Source organism: Balaenoptera ricei, chromosome 6, assembly GCF_028023285.1.
Source record: "Balaenoptera ricei isolate mBalRic1 chromosome 6, mBalRic1.hap2, whole genome shotgun sequence".
In the NCBI taxonomy this organism is placed as follows: Eukaryota; Metazoa; Chordata; class Mammalia; order Artiodactyla; family Balaenopteridae; genus Balaenoptera; species Balaenoptera ricei.
In genome coordinates, this window is record NC_082644.1 from 112,671,909 (window position 1) to 112,691,724 (window position 19,816).

General features: G+C 41.7%; 1 protein-coding gene across 3 annotated transcripts in view; it reads right to left on the reverse strand.

The window, feature by feature from the left end:
• The window catches only part of GOLGA1 (golgin A1), a 54,790-nt gene that overhangs the window by 22,258 nt on the left and 12,716 nt on the right, over positions 1-19,816 (reverse strand). For all 3 annotated transcript variants that reach the window (XM_059925599.1, XM_059925598.1, XM_059925600.1), the window contains exons 8-13: positions 18,316-18,444; positions 17,158-17,327; positions 16,567-16,678; positions 6,911-7,036; positions 4,632-4,727; positions 795-890 (exon numbers count right to left, since the gene is read on the reverse strand). In XM_059925599.1, coding sequence (XP_059781582.1) covers positions 795-890; positions 4,632-4,727; positions 6,911-7,036; positions 16,567-16,678; positions 17,158-17,327; positions 18,316-18,444 — 729 coding nt within the window. The remainder of the gene's footprint in view (positions 1-794; positions 891-4,631; positions 4,728-6,910; positions 7,037-16,566; positions 16,679-17,157; positions 17,328-18,315; positions 18,445-19,816) is intronic.

Genomic DNA, 19,816 nt, shown 5'->3' on the forward strand with positions numbered 1-19,816 from the left:
TAGAAACAACTCTCTTTCCTGACCTCCAGCCTGGGTGCCACTGAGGTCCCCTGGCCTGCTCAGGAGCTGGAATCTGGGATTGGTCTTGGTGCTTGGGGGACAGCTCTGGGCACCAGCCAGTCCTAAGACACAGCCCTCCTTCACTCTACTCAGTGCTGCCCTCTATGGCTGAGGCTTTTCCCTGGGGAGGCACATAACACAGTGATGAAGAACAAGGGCTTTGACCTAGGAAGCATGTGGGTTCAGCCATTTACTAGGTGGGAGACCTTGGGCTAGTGATCTGGTCGCCTTTCTGAGCCTGCTTCCTCTGGAGAAAAAGGATAACAGTACAGGCTCTTAGGTCTGTTGCAAGGACTAAATGAAAATACATGCAGAGTACTTAGCAGACACGGCAAACAGGCAACAAATGCCGTTTTTATTTCTCTAGTTTCAAGCTCAATACCTGACCTGGCGCTGTGACTACCGGCCAAGCCCTTGCCATCTTCTCCCCAGAGCCTGGAGCTGTTCTCCACAGCCCCAGCTGCAAGGTGAGGTTTGACCGCCAGTGGAGACACCACCTCTAACAGTCCCAGAACTAGGCTGGGCCGTCTAGCCCGTCACTATCTCTCTGGGTAACTCAGACCCTCTAGCAGGTCCCGACTCCCTCTACCTGCGCTGCCTATTTGCCCACAACTGTATCTAAGGTCAGGTCCAGATACCATTCCAGAATTTGGGAGTGAGTTTGTGGACCTACAAAGGAATAAAGGGAAAAAGCATCAAGGGCCTAGAACACAGCAGTCACAATACCCACTTACAAGCTCCTGAATCTGAGCTTCCTGAGCTGTCACAACGTCACTGCTCTGTTTTAGCTTCTCCTCAGATGCCTGCAGGCTCTGCTCTAGTTCTTTCACCTGAGGGGGGAAAGAGAAGCACCCTTTCGTTCAAAAGAAGCTGAGTAGCAACAAAATGGCTTTTAAAATCAAATCTATTTAAATCATAAAACAGGTTCATTAAAGAAAAATTTTTACTTACAAAAAAAGAAAGATGCTCATAAGCCTACCATTATAAAACACTATCATTTTAATATAGTTTCTTACAGGCTATTTTTATGACTTTTCTTTCTTTCTTTTATTTCAACTTCGTATACAATTCTAGTAAAACTTTGTATTTTTCCTCCTTGCTCAAATTTCCTTCTGTTTCCATGCAGTCTTCAGACCTTAGATTATTTCCTTAAAAGGATGTTTCATAATTTCCTGAACCTCTGCCTACTGTTTTCCATTTTGCACATAAAATAATGCAGCAGTTGACATCTTCGTGCAAAAATTGTTGATCTGGTTTGAATCACTTGATTAGGACAGATTCCCAGAAGTGGGATTACTGCTCATGATACAAACTTGGGTTTCCCTCATCCCACAGTTACTGATCCAGTCTGACTGTGCGCTTGGCACTGCACTAGGACACGAGGCAGCACGGTGGACAGGATGACACACTGCCTAGCACTGAGCTACACACGGCTCTTCAACATGGCCTTTTCATCTGACTCAAGCTAACTTTGCCAGTTTCTCTTTTAAAGTCTTCTTGTTTGCTGAATAAGGTTTGCCCTGGGGGAACTTTATTATTAAAACATAAGCTCATGGAAGGTTGCAGCTTTGTCAAGGAGAGGTAGGTACCATACGAGAAAAAGAGTATTTTTAGGTCTCATGGTTCCTCATGTATGTTCATATGTAAGTTTTAACTGAAACAACCCCATGAGAACAGTGTGAGTACTTCCACAGAGAAGAATAGTAATGTTACTTGCTCATGATCACAAATTTTATTAGTGGTAGGGCCACGACTGAAACCTAGCTTTTATTTATTTATTTATTTTTTAAATAGGTCTTTATTGGAGTATACTTGCTTCACAATACTGTGTTAGTTTCTGTTGTACACCAAAGTGGATCAGCCATATGCATACACATGTTCCCATATCCCCTCTCTCTTGAGCCTCCCTTCCATCCTCCCTATCCCATCCCTCTAGGTCACCGCAAAGCACCAAGCTGATCTCCCTGTGCTATGGCTGCTGCTTCCCACTAGCTAACTGCTTTATATTCAGTAGTGTATATTTGTCGATGCCACTCTCACTTTGCCCCATCTTCCCCCTCCCACCCCATGTCCTAAAGTCCATTCCCTATGTTTACATCTTTATTCCTGCCCTGCAACGAGGTTCATCAGTACCTTTTTTTTTTTAGATTCCATATATATGCGTTAGCATATGGCATTTGTTTTTCTCTTTCTGACTTACTTCACTCTGTATGACAGACTCTAGGTCCATCCACCTCACTACAAATAACTCAATTTCGTTTCTTTTTATGGCTAATACTCCATTGTATATATGTGCCACGTCTTCCTTATCCATTCATCTGTCGATGGACATTTAGGTTGGTTCCATGTCCTGGCTATTGTAAATAGTGCTGCAATGAACACTGTGGTACAAGTCTCTTTTTGAATTACGGTTTTCTCAGGGTATATGCCTAGTAGTGGGATTGCTGGGTCATATGGTAGTTCTATTTTTAGTTTTTTAAGGAACCTCCATACTGTTCTCCATAGTGGCTGTATCAATTTATATTCCCACCAACAGTGCAGGAGGGTTCCCTTTTCTCCACACCCTCTCCAGCATTTACTGTTTCTAGATTTTTTGATAATGGCCACTCTGACCAGCATGAGGTGATACCTCATTGTAGTTCTGATTTGCATTTCTCTAATAATTAGTGATGTTGAGCATCTTTTCATAGGCCTCTTGGCCATCCGTATGTCTTCCTTGGTGAAATGTCTATTTAGGTCTTCCGCCCATTTTTTAATTGGATTGTTTGTTTTTTTGATATTGAGCTCCACGAGCTGTTTGTATATTTTGGAGATTAATCTTTTGTCTGTTGTTTCATTTGCAAATATTTTCTCCCATTCTGAGGGTTGTCTTTTTGTCTTGTTTATGGTGAAACCTAGCTTTTTGAACTCCTGGGTTCAGTAAATATCTATGCAAGTCCCAGTTTGCAGGCAGAACTCAAGAAAGATTCAGATCCTCAAAAGGTTATGCACAGAGTTATTATATGACCCAGCAACTCTAATCCTAGGAATATACCCAAGAGAAATGAAAGTATAAGCCCACACAAAAACCTTGTTCATACATTAATGTTCGCTGTAGCATTATTCACAACTACCACAAGGTGGAAACAACCCAAATGTCCATGGACAAATGAATGGATAAACAAAATGTGATATATGTACAATGGAATAAAAGTCTTAAAAAGGCTTATTCAGCCTTAAAAAGGAGTGAAATTCTGAAACATGCTATAATGTGAATGAACCTTGAAGATATTATGCCAAGTGAAATAAGCCAGACACAAAAAGACAGATACCATATGATTCCACTAATATGAGGTACCTAGATCATCAAATTCATAAAAACAGAAAGTAGAATGGTGGTTGCCAGGGGCTGGGGAGAGGAGAGAATGGGGAGTTATTGTTTTAATTGGCACAGAGTTTCTGTTTGAGAAGATGAAAAAGTTCTAGAAATGGATGGTGGTGATGGTTGCATAACAACGTGAATGTACTTTATGCCAGTGTACACCTAGAAATGGTTGAAATAGTAAATTTTATGTTATGTGTATTTTACCACAATAAAAAAATGTATATTCAGAAACAGAACTGAATTATAATAAAACAAAGCTGTATTTAGAGAAAAATATAGCTTTATATATATTTATCAAGAAACAAGAAAGATTTAAAAAATAAGCTAAGCATTTGTTATGGTCTGAATATTTGTGTCCCTCCAAAATTCATATATTGAAATCCTAATATCTGACATGATGGTGTTAGGATGTGAGGTGTCTGGGAGGTACTTAGGTTATGAGGGTGGAGCCATCATGAATGGGATTAGTGTTCTTATAAGAGGCCCCCCAGAGATCCCTTGCCACTTCTACCACTTCACACTCATTAAACTGGCAAGAAGGCTGAGAAATGCCAATGCTAGAAAAGACAGAGATGCAGCGATAGGAACTCTCATGCATGCTGGGAGAGCAGAGCCAGGTGCAGGCCTTCTGGGAACATTCCTGTCCTACTGAGTCACATTAAGTCATACGCACTTGCTATCCTCCTTAAGGCAAAAGGGAAAAGGATGTTCACCGCAGTGTAATTTGTGGTGACAGAACGAAGGCCATCTGGATATCTAGCATCTAGTAGACAACTATGAAGTACAGTAGGTAAGAACAACGAAGTGGACACAGACAGAAGATGGAGCAGTTGAAAGTAACAAAGAAGACACATGTACAGCTGTATCATTTACTTAAATCAACACACAGACACACAAAACAATGCCACCAGTTTTAAGGTTATCCAACAATAAAAGGGCCTCTATTAATCACATTAGAGTGGTTTCCTATGGGAGGGAGGGGAATGGGGATAAAGGGAATAAACAGAGAAGAGAACAACTTTCTGTGGAACAATGATGGTAATGGGCAAGAATGAAGAAAACGACTACCTCAGTTCTCTACAAGTAAGATCCGAAAGAGAGTCCCTTCGGAAGAAAACCTCTGACCCAAGGGGATTCTCAGCCACAACCACGTCATTCAACCAGGGCACCACCCAGACACAGGAACCACTGGGAGTAAGGTCAGTACCCGAGTCTCCAGGCTGTCAATGGCATTGGCCTGGCTGCTTCTGGCTGCCAAGAGCTGCTGTCTGGTATCCTCCAAATTCTGCTCAGCAAGTGTTTTCTGTAAGTTGAAAGAAGAGTAAAAGAAAACAGTCATTTCTCCATTGAATAAATATTTACTGACATCTACACCATACTACGATTTGTGCAAGGCACGAGGGACACAAGTACGCACCAAAAAACCCGGAACAGTTAAGAGAGATAAAATTCACATATCATAAAGTATACATATAAAGTATACATAAAGTATACATAAAGTATATATTTGACAGTTTTTTGACCTTGAGGCTGGGGCAAAGACTAACCAAAAAAGTATATAATAGAGTGGAATGCTGTCCGCAAAGGAGCAGCACAGAGCAGGAGATCCTCACTGCCTCAGGAAACCAGTAGGCTTCATTCTTCACAGGTGGCCAGGGCCCGAGGGGGCACCCAGGCAGAGGGATGACACTAGAGGTATGAAACAGCTGGGGGCATCTGGGGAGCTACAGCTTGCCAAAAGTCAAGGTGATGATGGGTTCAGGTCATGAAACAAGACTAGAAAGTTAGGCAAAGGGCCAGATTATGAGAAAAGCTTTTTATGCTGCAGAAGGAAGTTTGAACTTAATTCTGTAGGACATATTTTTCAAAGCGGAGTCATCCAAACACTTGCATTAGACTCACCTGGGTGGGTGGAGGGGTTTTTAAGTTTGAGGCCTCATTCCAGGCCTACTAAAATCAGAATTTCTGAGGGTAGGGCAAGACAGACAGACAGACAGACATATATATATATATATATATATATATATATATATACACACACACACACACACACACACACACACACATATATACATATACACACACACACGCATACATACATACATATATACACACACACACACACACACGCATACATACATACATATATATATACATAGACACACACACACACACACACACACACACACACACACACACACATATATATATATATATATATATATATATATATATATATATATATATATATATGTATTTCTTTTTTTCCCCCAAATTTTTGGCTTGCAGGATCTTAGTTTCCTGACCAGGGATTGAACCTGGGCCACTGCAGTAAAAGTGCCAAGTCCTAACCACTGGACTGCCAGGGAATTCCCTAGAAATGTATACTTCAAACAAACTCGCCAAGAAACTCCTATGCACACTAAACTTTATAACAATGATGATGGCACAATAATGATTATAATATTAGTAGTTGAAATATATTGAGACCCCATGATGTTCTAATTCTAATCACTTCCCAATAACAATTCTATGTGTTTGATACAATTTTAACCCTATTTTACAGAGGGGGAAGAAAACACAAAAAGATTAAGTTACTTGCGCTAAGTCAAAAATTAGTAAGTAGAAGAGGTAAAGTGCAAACCTAGGGAGCCTGGTCCTAGAAATCAATCTATACCTTAGAAACCGCATTATACTCACTGTAGACTGTAGGGGAATTGTGGAAGCTCTTTAAGGGAGTGATATAGTCAGAAATGTTGTTTGGAAAGATCAGTTTAGCGGTGACGTGGAAGACTGTGTCAGAGGGTGCTGGAGGAGAGACTGACGTTGTGCAGGCTAGTCTGGAGACTTCTAACACAGACTAGGCCAGAGTGGCTGGAAACCTGAAGTACAGCAGTGGCAGTGGAGATGGACACATTCAGTTGAAACTGACTGAAGACAGAAAGTGAGGGGCTAATCTAGGCCCAAGGCTTGGGTTTTGTCACCTGTGTCACGTAGGAGAGAGCAGAATGTGGGCAGACAACAAGCAAGTTCACCTACACCACTGGGCTAGAGGCCAGTTGGCTCAACTGCCTCCTTCGGCTAAGGAGAGTCCACTTGCTGCCCAAAGCAATTCTTGCCCACGCCAAAGGCAGATGGTAACTACTTTCCTTGGCCAATGTAAAGTACAAAGGGTAGGGAAGGAAAGCAGGGCAGTAAGACAACAACCCGAATGGTGTAAATCACTAGGTGGGGTTTATCGGTGATCAGGATGCCACTCCTTCACGTGCATCTCTGAACAAAGCGCTCCCTTTCCTTCAGGAAAACGTCACACACAGGCGACATGATGCTGATTTTACCATAAGCAGAACAATCAAAAGTTGGAGGGAGTGATCTTTTCACCAAGCTCTTTGAAGACTCTCTGGCTCTGAAACTCTAGGATTTTATGAAATCTCCAGTGTTACCACTGCCCTCCCAACACTGGCCAGCCCAAAGAGAGCTAGTTACCTCTTTTAGAAGTTCCTGCACATGTTCTTCCCCTGATAAGTTCTGCTCCAGTCTCTTCTCCAAGGATGCAACCTTCTCCTGCAAATGTGTGATGAGTTTTTCTTTCTCTTGAGTTTCAGCAGTGGCCTGCAGGTGAAAGCAGAGATTACATTACACTGTCTCTCTCCCTCCCTTCCTGTATCCTCTAGAATCACCATGTTTCTCTGAAATTCTGTTTCCAACTGCATCCTAGAAGAACATACAGCCAGGAGATCTTCCCTGAAAATGGAACAGAGAAGATATGAGATCAGAACCCAACACTACTCAGGTATCTGTTTCAGGCCTATTGCAGCAAGCAGCAAACGCTCCCAAATTTAAGCACCTGGCAATCCGGGAAGGAAGAATGCTATTACGTCTGTGGAATCTAGCCAGGACCCTGCGAAGATGTTCCTCCTCTCTAAAATATCCCCTGTGTTGTCATGATCTACTAGCTAAAGGAATGCTCCTCCTCCCATTCTCATCAAGCATAGGTTTAATCCTATTAATCCAGAGGCCAACAGGACCTACAACTTTACACCAGATGCCAAGAACCAGCAGAGGTAATTCCACTGAAGAAGCTCCCAGCCAGCCCTACAATGACCTACAGAACAATACGCCTGGAAACGTGGGGCTGGATGAAGCAGTCATGATGCCAGTGTAGCTGCGTTAAGGCTGAAGACAGAACTGAAACAAACAATGATATTCACCCTGGCTCACAGGACAGGGAGCACCTCTGAATCACAGCAGCACCTTACACCATGGCCCCAGATCACCAGCTGCCCACTTATTTATTTCAGTCTATCTCTTTAGTAGTGATGGTAGTGGTGGCGGTGGTGGGTTGGGACTACATTTGTTCCTTTCACAACTGCCAATCTTCAAATGCTGCTCAACATCAAAGCTGAGGATCCAGAATGCTTTGAATATACAATTTCTTAGCTCACAGTGGTCCTTACATCCACTGAACACGCCCATTCTCCACTCCAAAATAAGGTCGCATGGCATCAACATTTCATTATGAAGACTTGAACCTCCTCACATATACTGTGCTTCCTCAAATTCCCTCACCTTATGATCTGCTGCTCCATCTCAAGCCACAGACTTTCATGTTTAGCTTGCAACCCAGCCAGTTTTCTCCTCAGAGTAAGATGTAGCTACTTGGGCCTAAGATTTTGGGAAGAAGCACTTGCCATTCTGAATTCTCACAGGGGTGACAACATATATAGTGGAAGAGAAGTTTGAAGAATGGATTCAAGATCCCGTAATTCAGGCTTCCCTGGTGGTGCAATGGTTAAGAATCCGCCTGCCAACGCAGGGGACACGGGTTCGAGCCCTGGTCCGGGAAGATCCCACATGCCGCGGAGCAACTAAGCCCATGCGCCGCAACTACTGAGCCTGCGCTCTAGAGCCTGCGAGCCACAACTACTGAAGCCGCACGCCTAGAGCCCATGCTCCACAACAAGAGAAGCCACCGCAATGAGAAGCCCGCTCACCACAACAAAGGGTAGCCCCCGCTCACTGCAACTAGAGGAAGCCTGCGCGCAGCAACGAAGACACAACACAGCCAAAAATAAATAAATTAAAAAAAAAAAAGATCCCATAATTCAAAAACTTTTATCAAGCCTATACTCTGTGTGTTGTCTCTAGGGATATAATCAGCTATAGTTACTGACCCATAGAAGCATGGAGGCTGGTGGTAAAAAGAGATATACACACAGTTAATTATAAAACAATACAATCATGCTGTAACAGAGAGACATGCAAGGTGCTATGAGATATCAGAGGCAGAAGGGACTAACAGGGGCAATCAGATCTGGCCTCCTAAGCAGGCAAGTCCAGGTGGAAGGTGGGTGAGAGGAACAAGCTTTCTGGGTAAAAGGCAGCATGTGTAAAGGGGTAAACAGACAAGTTCAACATGACCAGGGGGCTGGGTGAAGAGGAAAGAAGAAGTGAAGACAACTGCCAAGTCTGTGGCTCAGATGCCTGGATGAATGGTAACATTATGCAAAGCAGAGAATACAGGAGGGAGAGGTAGTCTGATAGGAAAGAAAAAAGTTTTGGCCCGGCTGACCCATCTTTAATGGGTCTCTTACTAATAATGTTGATAACAGTAATAATTGCAATAGCATGGTGCAGGAGCAGCTACAGTTTGCAAAGCATGTGCAAGCACATCCTCTAGTTCTTACGACCACCCTTCACTGTGTCCATTTACAGGGAAATTGAAGCTTAGGGACTACTAGCCCAACAGCACACACCTTGGTGACAAAATAAGGATTCAAACCCAAGTCTTCTTGATCCAAAGCCTGTACTCCTTATATTACACATCAGTATGAACTTGAGAGATACAGGTGACCCTTTCCAGTAACAACCAAGAGAACAAACAAGTCTTATATAAGTCACCGTGTTGGGCAGAGTCAGGGACAGAAAAAGAATCAGTTGCCAATTCCCATTTAGTTTTCTTGTGCACCATATCCCACATAGAGCAATATCCCACACTCTGGCTGTTTTACTTCAAGCCCTCAGCACCTAATGTGCTACAGCTAACACCATACTTAATGGTGAGAAACTCAAAGATTTTCCCACTAAGATCAGGTACAAGGCAAGGATGTCTCCTCTCACCACTCCTTTTCAACATCATCTGGAAGTTCTTGCTAATGCAATAAGGCAAGAAAAGGAAATAAAAGGAATGGAAGGTTTCCCTGGTGGCAGAGTGGTTAAGAATCTGCCTGCCAATGCAGGGGACATGGATTCGAGCCGTGGTCCGGGAAGATCCCACATGCCATGGAGCAACTGAGCCTGTGCACCACAACTACTGAGCCTGCGCTCTACAGCCCGCGACCCACAACTACTGAGCTCGTGTGCCGCAACTACTGAAGCCCATGCACCTAGAGCCCGTGTTCTGCAACAAGAGAAGCCACCGCAATGAGAAGCCTGCACTCGCCACAACTAGAGAAAAACCCGCGTGCAGCAACAAAGACCCAATGCAGCCAAAAAAAAAAAATTTTATTAAAAAAAAAGGAATGGAGATTGGGAAGGAAAATATAAAGCTGCCTTTGTTTGCAGATGATATAATCATCTTTGTAGGAAATCCAAATGAATCAACAAAAAAACTCCCCAGAACTAATAATTGATTATAGCAAGGTTGCAGGATACAAGGTTAATACACAAAAGTCAATTGTTTTCCTATATACCAACAATGAACATGTAAAATTTGAAATTAAAAACACAATACTATTTACAGTAAAACTCCAAAAATGAAACACTTAGGTATAAATCTAACAAAATATGTACAAGATATACATGAGGAAAAGTATAAAACTCTGATCAATGAAATTTTAAAAAATTAAATAAATGGTGTGATAGTCCATGTTCATGGATAGGAAAGACTCAATAATGTCAAGAAATCGGTTCCTCCCAACTCGTTCTATAGATTCAACGCAATCCAAATCCAAATCCCAGCAGTTATTTTATGGATATCAGCAAACTGATTCTAAAGTTTATATGTCAGGCAAAAGATTCAGAATGGCCAACGTAATACTAAAGGAGAACAAAGTCAGAGGACTGACACTACTTGACCCTACAACTTACTATAGCTACAGTAATTAGGACAGTGTAGTATTGACAAAAGAACAGACAATTAGATCAATGGAACTGAATAGAGCACCTGGAGATAGACCCCCATAAATATAGTGAACTGATCTTTGACAAAGGAGCAAAGGCAATACAGTGGAGCAAAGGTAGCTTCTTCAACAAATGGTGCTGAACAACTGGATATCCACATGTAAAAAAAAATGAATGTAGACACAGACCTTACAACTTTCATAAAAATTAACTCAAAATGGATCACAGACCTAAATGTAAAACTCAAAAACTATGGACTCCTAGAAGATAACATAGGAGAAAACCTAGATGACCTCGGGTATGACAGTGACTTATTAACTACAACACCAAAGCCATGATCCATGAAAGAAATAATTGATAAGCTGGATTTCATCAAAATTAGAAACTTCTGCTCTGCAAAAGACAATGTCAAGAGAATGAGAAGACAAGCCACAGACTAGGAGAAATATTTGCAAAAGACACATTTGATAAAAGGCCTGTTACCTAAAATATTAAAAAAAACTCTTAAAACTCAACAATATAAAAAAAAAAAATACCCTCAAGAACAAGAAAACAAACAGCCCAAGGCAAAGACAAAAAAGGTATAAGAATTGGAAAGAAACAAAACTGTCTTCATTTGCAGATGATATGATTGCTAGACTCTGAAGACTCACTGTTAAGCTTAATAAGAGTTAATAAGTTGTGCAAAAAATCTGATACACAAATATTTCTATATGTCAGCAACAAATACAAAAAATAATTTTTAAAATGTCACAATTTAGAATTGGTTTTAAAAAAATAAAGCACCTCGGAATAAATTTAACAAGAGTTAACAAACCTTTATGGAAGGGACTTCCCTGGTGGTGCAGTGGTTAAGAATCTGCCTGCCAATGCAGGAGACGTGGGTTTTGAGCCCTGGTCCAGGAAGATCCCACATGCTGTGGAGCAACTAAGCCCGTGTGCCACTACTACTGAGCCTGCGCTCTAGAGCCTGCAAGCTACAACTACTGAGTCCGTGTGCCACAACTACTGAAGGCTGCGTGCCTGGAGCCCATGCTCCGCAACAAGAGAAGCCACCGCAATGAGAAGCCTGCAAACTGCAACCAAGAGTAGACCCCGCTCGCCACAACTAGAGAAAGCCCGCGCGCAGCAATGAAGACTCAACGCAGCCAAATAAATAAATAAAAAATAAATAAACCTTTCTGGAAAAAATTATAGAACCTTATTGAGAGTCATTTTTAAAGAAACAGTAGGGCTTCCCTGGTGGCGCAGTGGTTGAGAATCTGCCTGCCAATGCAGGGGACACGGGTTCGAGCCCTGGTCTGGGAAGATCCCACATGCCACGGAGCAACTGGGCCCGTGAGCCACAATTACTGAGCCTGCGCGTCTGGAGCCTGTGCTCCGCAACAAGAGAGGCCGCGATGGTGAGAGGCCCGCGCACCACGATGAAGAGTGGTCCCCACTTGCCGCAACTAGAGAAAGCCCTCGCACAGAAACGAAGACTCAACACAGTCATAAATAAATAAATAAATAAAAGAAACAGTAACACTGAATATCTAGAGAGACAGACACGGTGTTCTTGGATAAGAAAACTCACATGATAAAGTAATCAACGTTTTGCAAATGCATCTTCAGAGTCAATGCAATTCCAATCAATATTCCACCAGGTTTTTTTTTTTTTTTTTTTTAAATCATTTATTTATTTATTTATTTTGGGCTGTGCGCAGGCCTTCTCTAGTTGTGGCGAGCGGGGGCTACTCCTCGTTGCGGTGTGCGGGCTTCTCATTGCAGTGGCTTCTCTTGTTGTGGAGCACGGGCTCCAGGCACGCAGGCTTCAGTAGGTGTGGCTCGCAGGCTCTAGAGCGCAGGTTCAGTAGTTGTGGCGCACAGGGTTAGTTGCTCCATGGCATGTGGGATCTTCCCAGACCAGGACTTGAACCCATGTCCCCTTCCTCTTTTCCAATTTTTCCTGGAGACATCCGCAGCCTGGACAATATCAACAGACACTCTCTTCCCTCTGGCATCTGGTTTGGTTCAAGGTTGCATTTGGGCAGGTGACAGTGCTGGAGGCTGGGAAGTCCAAGATCAAGGTGCCAGCATGGTCACCTCTGGTGAAGGCTCATTTCCTAGTTCATAGCTGGCACTTCTTTCTGTGTCCTCACCTGGCGGAGGGACTAATGGTCTTTCTGGAGCCTCTCCACCAGGTTTTTTCAGGTGCCTGAAAAGTTGTTCTGTGGAAGAGCAATAGGCCAACTATATTCAAAATACTCCTAAAAAAAAACTAGGTACGGAGACTTGTCTTGTCAGACACCAGGACTTATCCTAATACTGTAGTTAGTAAGGCAATGCTTAGTATTGTGCAAATACCACAGCTGCATACACCCCGAAGTCCAGGAGTGGTTCCATGTACAAATGGAAAACTGAATTATGATAAAGCTGGCATTGCAGATCAGTGAAAAGATAGATTTTTCAGTAAATGGTACTAAAACAATTAAAAAAAAAAATAAGACACAGATCCCTTTCTCACACCAAAATCACATTTCAGGTATGTCAAAGACTTGAAAATAAAGTCAAGACTCTAAAACTTTCAGATAGTAATATAAGAGAATAATGTTATGATTCCAAGTGAGGAAAGGTTTTTTTAAAGAGACAAAAGTATAAACTTAAAGGAAAATAATAAATTCAACTATACTAAAATGAAGAGCATATGTTCAACAGAAGAAACCATAAAGAGTGTCAAGGCAAGCCCAAAACTGAGAGAACACATTTGCAACCCACATAACTGACCAAGGAGCATGGTAGCCAGGATATATATAAAGAACTCTGACAATTAGTGAGAAAAAGACAGAAAATGTAATAGAAAATGGGCCAAAGATTTGAACCAGCACTTCACAGAAGAGCACGAATGACTGATAAACATACGAAAATATGCTGAACTTCATTAATAATCTGGGAAAAGCAAATTAAAATCACGGTGAGAGGGAATTCCCTGGTGGTCCAGTGGTTAGGACTCTGCGCTTTCACTGCCGAGGACCCAGGTTCAATCCCTAATCGGGGAACTAAAATCCTGCAAGCCGTGCAGCACGGCCAAAAAACAAAAAACAACAAAAAAAAACCATGGTGAGAAAAGATTTCACATTCACTAGACTGGCAAAAATTAAAAGTCTGACAATATCTCACCTTGTCAAGGAAGCAGAGGAACCCAAATTCTTATACACTGCTGGTGAAAGTTTGTAAATTACTACAACTACTATGGAAAAACTGGGCATTACCTAGTAAAGTTGAAAAGTACAAATCTTTTGACCCAAACTTTTCACATCTCAAATATACCCTAGAGTTAACTCATTCACAGGCAGACAAAAGTTCACAGCAGCCTTGTTTGTAAAAGCAAAAACCAGAAACACCTTAATGCCCACTGTCAACAGAATGGGTAAATGAATTCTAGTAACTTCATACTACACAGTTGAGAAAAGATTAAATTATAGCGGCATGTGTCCATATGAATGTGTCTCAGAATACAACCTTGAGCACAGAAAGCTAGCATTAGAAGAATACCTACAGCATTTCATTTATATAATGTTAACAAGCATGATAAATGAAAGGAGCTACTGTTTAGGGATAAAATTATAAAGCAAAGCTAGGAAGTGGAGTAATTTCTGGATAAGCTTACTTAAGAAGGTAAAAAGAATGTGACGGAAGAGTAAAGGGCACACCAGGAATCTCAAAGGTAAACATACTGTTCTTTTTCTTAATCTGGAGAGTAGTAGCTACACGGCGGTTCATTAGCTTGTTACACTATTTACCTTACTTATGTTTCATAAATATTATTTCATATCTCCTCAATATTAACAAGGACAACAAAGAAACGGACTCTAAACTCATCATCTTTACGAGAAAACTGACCTTCCTTTAGTGCTATCTTAGCCTGATGACTGACAGCATCAGCCACTCAGGTGATTAAGCCAGAAACCCAGAAGTCACCCCAAACACCTCCTTTCCTCTTGCTCCTCTCCTGTATTTACCACATTACCAAGTGGGTCCGTCTCCTCACGATTTCTTAAATTTGTCTCCTCCCCTGTCATTTCCACCTCGACTCTTGTCAGAGTCACCGTCTAATGCCTGCACAACTGCAAGAGCTTCCTAACTGGAAACCCTTTCAATGTTTCCTCTAACAGCCAGAGTAATCCTCTCCCTTACTCTGTGTTACCCTTCCAGCCTTCTTCCACTTCCTTGAAGGCGCTACTCCCTTTACTGCCTCAGTTTCTGGGTTTATTGTTCATACTATTTCCTATTTAAAATTCTCTGCCATCATTCCTACCCCCACAAGCTTCAGTAGTTCATCTCAGTTCAAGTGTTACTTCCTCAAGGAAAGTGTTCTATGACTCCAACGCTAGATGATTTGATGCCCTCTTATAGGATCTCACAGCATCCTGTAGTTTTCCTTCACAGCAACACATCATAGTTTATCATTTTATATCTATGTGATTATTAATGTCTCACTTCCCCTCTAGACTAAATTCCACAAGGGCAAAGGTGGTATCTGTTTTGCTCACCCTAGTATTTCTAACACCCAGCACAGAGCACAGAGCTTGACACATAATAAAACTCAAATTATATTTTTAGAATGAATGAGGGAACTCAGTGGGACCAGAGTCTGGAAAATTACCTTTTCCAATTATGAAATGGATGGATGGTTCTAATATCAAACGGTCCCATGAATCCCGAAGTTTTGTGTCTGTTGTTCTCTCCAACCACCCTCACAAAATGTATTCTATACCCTTCTGTCTTCTCTGCTTCCTGCTGTCCTACCCATCCTTGAAATTCCAGTTCCTCCAGGAACAGTCCCTTGACTCCTGCACTGGAAATGCACTCTCCCTATGGCATATCCTTTGCATTTGAAAAATCTATTTCACTTATTTGGGACTTACTGAGTTGTGAACTTTTTCTTGTCAAACAGGAGGTTTGAGTTCTATCATGAAACAGTAGGCCTCTGAGACAAAACACTATAGGTGTCTAGATTTTCAGTTCACTGGGGGGAGGGACCTTCTATCACAGTCATTCATTTGTGTAAGATCTATTTACTGGGTGCTCCTTGTTGTGAGTCAACAAAGCCCCGTGGAACAAGCATGAGCTTTGGAGTAAGACTTGGGTTAGAATTCAGCTCTGTCACTTACCGTATAACTTTGAACAAGGTATATGACCTCTCTCGGCTTCTATTTAGGTATCTGTAAGTATGCTAATAGCTAGAAGGAGTATATAGACTTCTCTTTTACACAAATCTTACTGTACTGTAATAATACTGTAAGTCTCTGGTGCACTTGAGATTAGTGGTTCTCAGGGGATGAGGGTAGGGTTTTTGGTACCACCTGTTAGGGGGTGTTTTGTCAATATGAGGAGAAGGGCTGGCCTGTCAATGCCTGAAGGATGCTGCTGGCATTCAGAACACAGGGGCCAGGAATGCTAAATGTCCTGCAATGCATGGGACAATCATACAGTACAAATTGTTCTGCTCAAAATGGTAAGGAACACACCACTGAGAAGCACTACAGTCAATAATGATATTATTATTGTTCACCCTTATATTCTCAGAATTTAGCACGGGCCTAGAGTAGAAGGGCAAAAAATGTACGTTAGCCAAACAAAAAAACAAACAGTTATGATATCATTTATGTGCGTTTGAACAAATTGGATTAAAGCCACGTATGTCAAAGGTACAAGCCTAGCCACGTCAACCAGTGCTGTTGTGTCTTGTGCTCAAGGGTCCAAGACATAGTAGTTTACACATTTGAGTAGATCACATGGTATGCTTTGACAGTTCCTGTCCGGACAATACTGACCTCTTCTGTTAAGCAACCCTTGTTCAGCTACATGGCCCCTTCCATCTGGATGCAGCCTGGCTACACCAGGAACTAGGGCAATGTGGACTGCATGAGAAACAGAACTTTCACCAGCCACCCGGAGGCGAAAATTTCTGACAGATACAGTTTTTACCCCATTCATGAATCCTAGCAACTTGGGTCCACTCCTAGTCCTCTACTTACCTTTTGCAAATCAATGGAAAGTTGCTGAATGAAGGCTTGGAGTTCCTCTTCCTTCTGCTCCAGGGCTGTGATCTTATTTTCTGCACCTGTTTTTGAAGCTGTCACATGATCTCTTTATTGAAAGAAAGCAGACAATGAACAAATTTGGATATCCCACCTAAGACACATTCTTCTACAGGAAAAACACAGATGGTTCTTTACATGTCAGGGCTGCAAACATTAGCCTTGTGAAGATTATCAGTGGAAAAGACTCCTTCACTCTCTCTGAAGCAGAAGGCCCAAGAGAAAAATTCCACTCAGGTTTAGGCAAGAAATCCTGATCTACCTTTGGCTATTCAATAGCTTAGCAACTCTAAAACATACTAAATTGCTCGGCAGGGTTGGAGTGTCTGAGCCTAGGCAGGTGAAGGGGAATGAGGGTTTGGGGGAGGTAGGGGGGTCCTAAAGCCCTAGGCAGGTAAGGATAAGTCCAGAAGACTGCCAGAATTAAGATCAGAAAGTGCTACAGTGAGCAATGGGGAAAGACAGGTTGGCTGTAACCAGAGCTACACTAACACCGCTACCCATGTGCCCCACAGACCAAGCAAGAACCTCTGCTCTTCCAGCGTTGAGTAGTTTCTCTGAAGTTCTTCTATCTTCTGGCTTAAGTCTGCTGACATCTGGTTGGAGATCATCAACTCCTCCTGGGTGCGACTAAGTTCTCTGGTACGTGCTTCCAATTCTTGCTCCATTTTCCCCAAACTTTCTTCTTTTTTTAAAAGCTGATACAAAGATAGAAAGTTTCACTGGACCACTACTAAGAAATACACTTGTAAAAAAATCTGGACAAGGACTTCCCTGATGGTCCAGTGGTTAAGAATCCGCCTTCCAATGCAGGGGACGCGGTTCGATCCCTGGTCAGGGAAGATCCCACAGGCCATGGGCAACTAAGCCCACATGCCCCAACTACTGAGCCTGCGCGTCTCAACTAGAGAGCCTGCGTGCTGCAAACTACAGAGCCCACGTGCTCCGGAGCCCACGTGCCACAACTGGAGAGAAGCCCACATGTCACGATGAAGATCCCGCGTGCCGCAACTAAGACCCGACGCAGCCAAAAATAATAAAAATAAAATAAATAAATTAAAAATAAAATCTGGAAAAAAAAAAATCTGGAACTTCCCTGGCGGTGCAGTGGTTAAGAATCCACCTGCCAATGCAGGGGACAGGGGTTCGATCCCTGGTCTGGGAAGATCCCACGTGCTGCGGAGCAACTAAGCCCATGTGCCACAACTACTGAGCCTGCGCTCTACAGCCCACGAGCCACAACTACTGAAGCCCGCACGCCCAGAGCCTACGCTCTGCAACAAGAGAAGCCACCGCAATGAGAAGTCTGCGCACCACAACGAAGAGTAGCCCCCGCTCGCCGCAACTAGAGAAAGCCCGCGCGCAACAACGAAGACCCAATGCAGCCAAAAATTAATTAATTAATTAATAAGTTAATTAATTACCAAAAATCTGGACCAATAAGGCAAGCTTTCATAACATTTTTGTGAGCTTAGAAGGGGTCTCATATGCCCAGTAGTTTAAAAAGAAAAAGGAAATACATTCCAAACAGAACTTTCCCACTTTAACAAACTGAAAAACATACAAATATGATTAATATCAAAGACAACTAAGGTATGCTTATCAGCAGTTAGAGGGTGATGACTAGCAAGATCAGCGTAACTAATCATCTATTCAGGATTTAGCTTCTAAAACAAAAACGCGTACCATGTGCTTTACTTTACTTAGTTCCTGCTGCTGGAACCCCTCTAATTCATCCATTTCATCTCTCCTTTGGAAAAGATTCAAACTCTGGTTCTTCATTTCCTGTAACTGAGCTGTCAGAAACCTTTTATCCTATGCAAAAGAAAATATCAGCTCAGGCAACTAGGACATTAGACATCCGTATTATATAAGCAGAATTCTAATAAAGGAAAATCTGAAGACAATTTCTTGTCAGTAGCAATAATACATTGATAATGGGAAGCTTTACGGTAATTATTTACAAAATTATCTATAAATTCTTTAAGTTAGAAATAAATATGTTTTAAATGGTAGTTGTGAAAAGGGGAACAAGAGCAACAATTACTTAATACTTGAAAAGTGCTTAAGTTTGATTAGCAATTCCAGATATCCATTTTACATGTCTATCTCAATGACATACTGAACTGGCTGAATAACATGAATAACTGGAACAAGACTGAATGCTCTTAAAAAATTAGATGCATTTGAGTAGAACTAATATTGGTTAGTAAGTTCAGATAGCAAGTCAACAAAAATTAGACATGACTGGTGTCAGGAGGTTACAATTTACTAAATAATAGCTTCCCGAGATGGATTCTCTTCAGGACAAACCCTGTTGTCACAGTTTCCAATTCTTGATTAAAAAGAAATTAAAACGGGGGGGAGGGGTGGTGGGACTGGGAGATTGGGATTGACACATATACACTAATATGTATAAAATGGATAACTAATAAGGACCTGCTGTATAAAAAATAAATTTAAAAAAAATTTTTTAAAAAAGAACTTGCTGTATAAAAAAATTAAATTAAATTAAAAAAAGAAATTGAAACAGTCTAAAAATAACACTTCCAAAAATCACAGTGGCTTAAAAGACCTACATAGATGCCTCATTACTCTTTCCTGGTCTAAAATATTTCCCAACCCCTCCTGCGGTAGGGCGGGGGGATGGAGAGAAAAGCTCTTAGTGAACTGAAGTAGATTTTATTTAGTTCAGTTCTATATGGATTCCCCCTTTACCGTAATTTTAAAAGATGAAAAAGTAGTCCAATGAGAATTCAACTGCTACAATCTTAAGAGTTTCTTTCAAGACAAGAAAACTTTAACCTAACCCATACCTTCATATTTAAGAAGACCATAATTAACACCATGTTTAGATATATTTTTTTTAAGCACAAGTTTCTTCGGGACATAGCTTGACTTTTCTGTAATTCTTTCCTACATAAATACGTTAAGGCATTCTGATAGCTTGGGTAATCAGATTTCTACAGAACACACAAAGAAAATCGCTGGTTTAACTTGGTGTTTCATCCCAAGAATGGGGCAATAATAAAACTCATCTGTTTAATAAAATTAACAGTAAATATATTTTACAACTGAATATATCAATCTAAGAAATAATTTTCTGGACTTCCCTGGCGGTCCAGCAGTTAGGACTCTGTGCTCCCAATGCAGGGGGCACGGGTTCAATCCCTGGTTGGGGAACTAA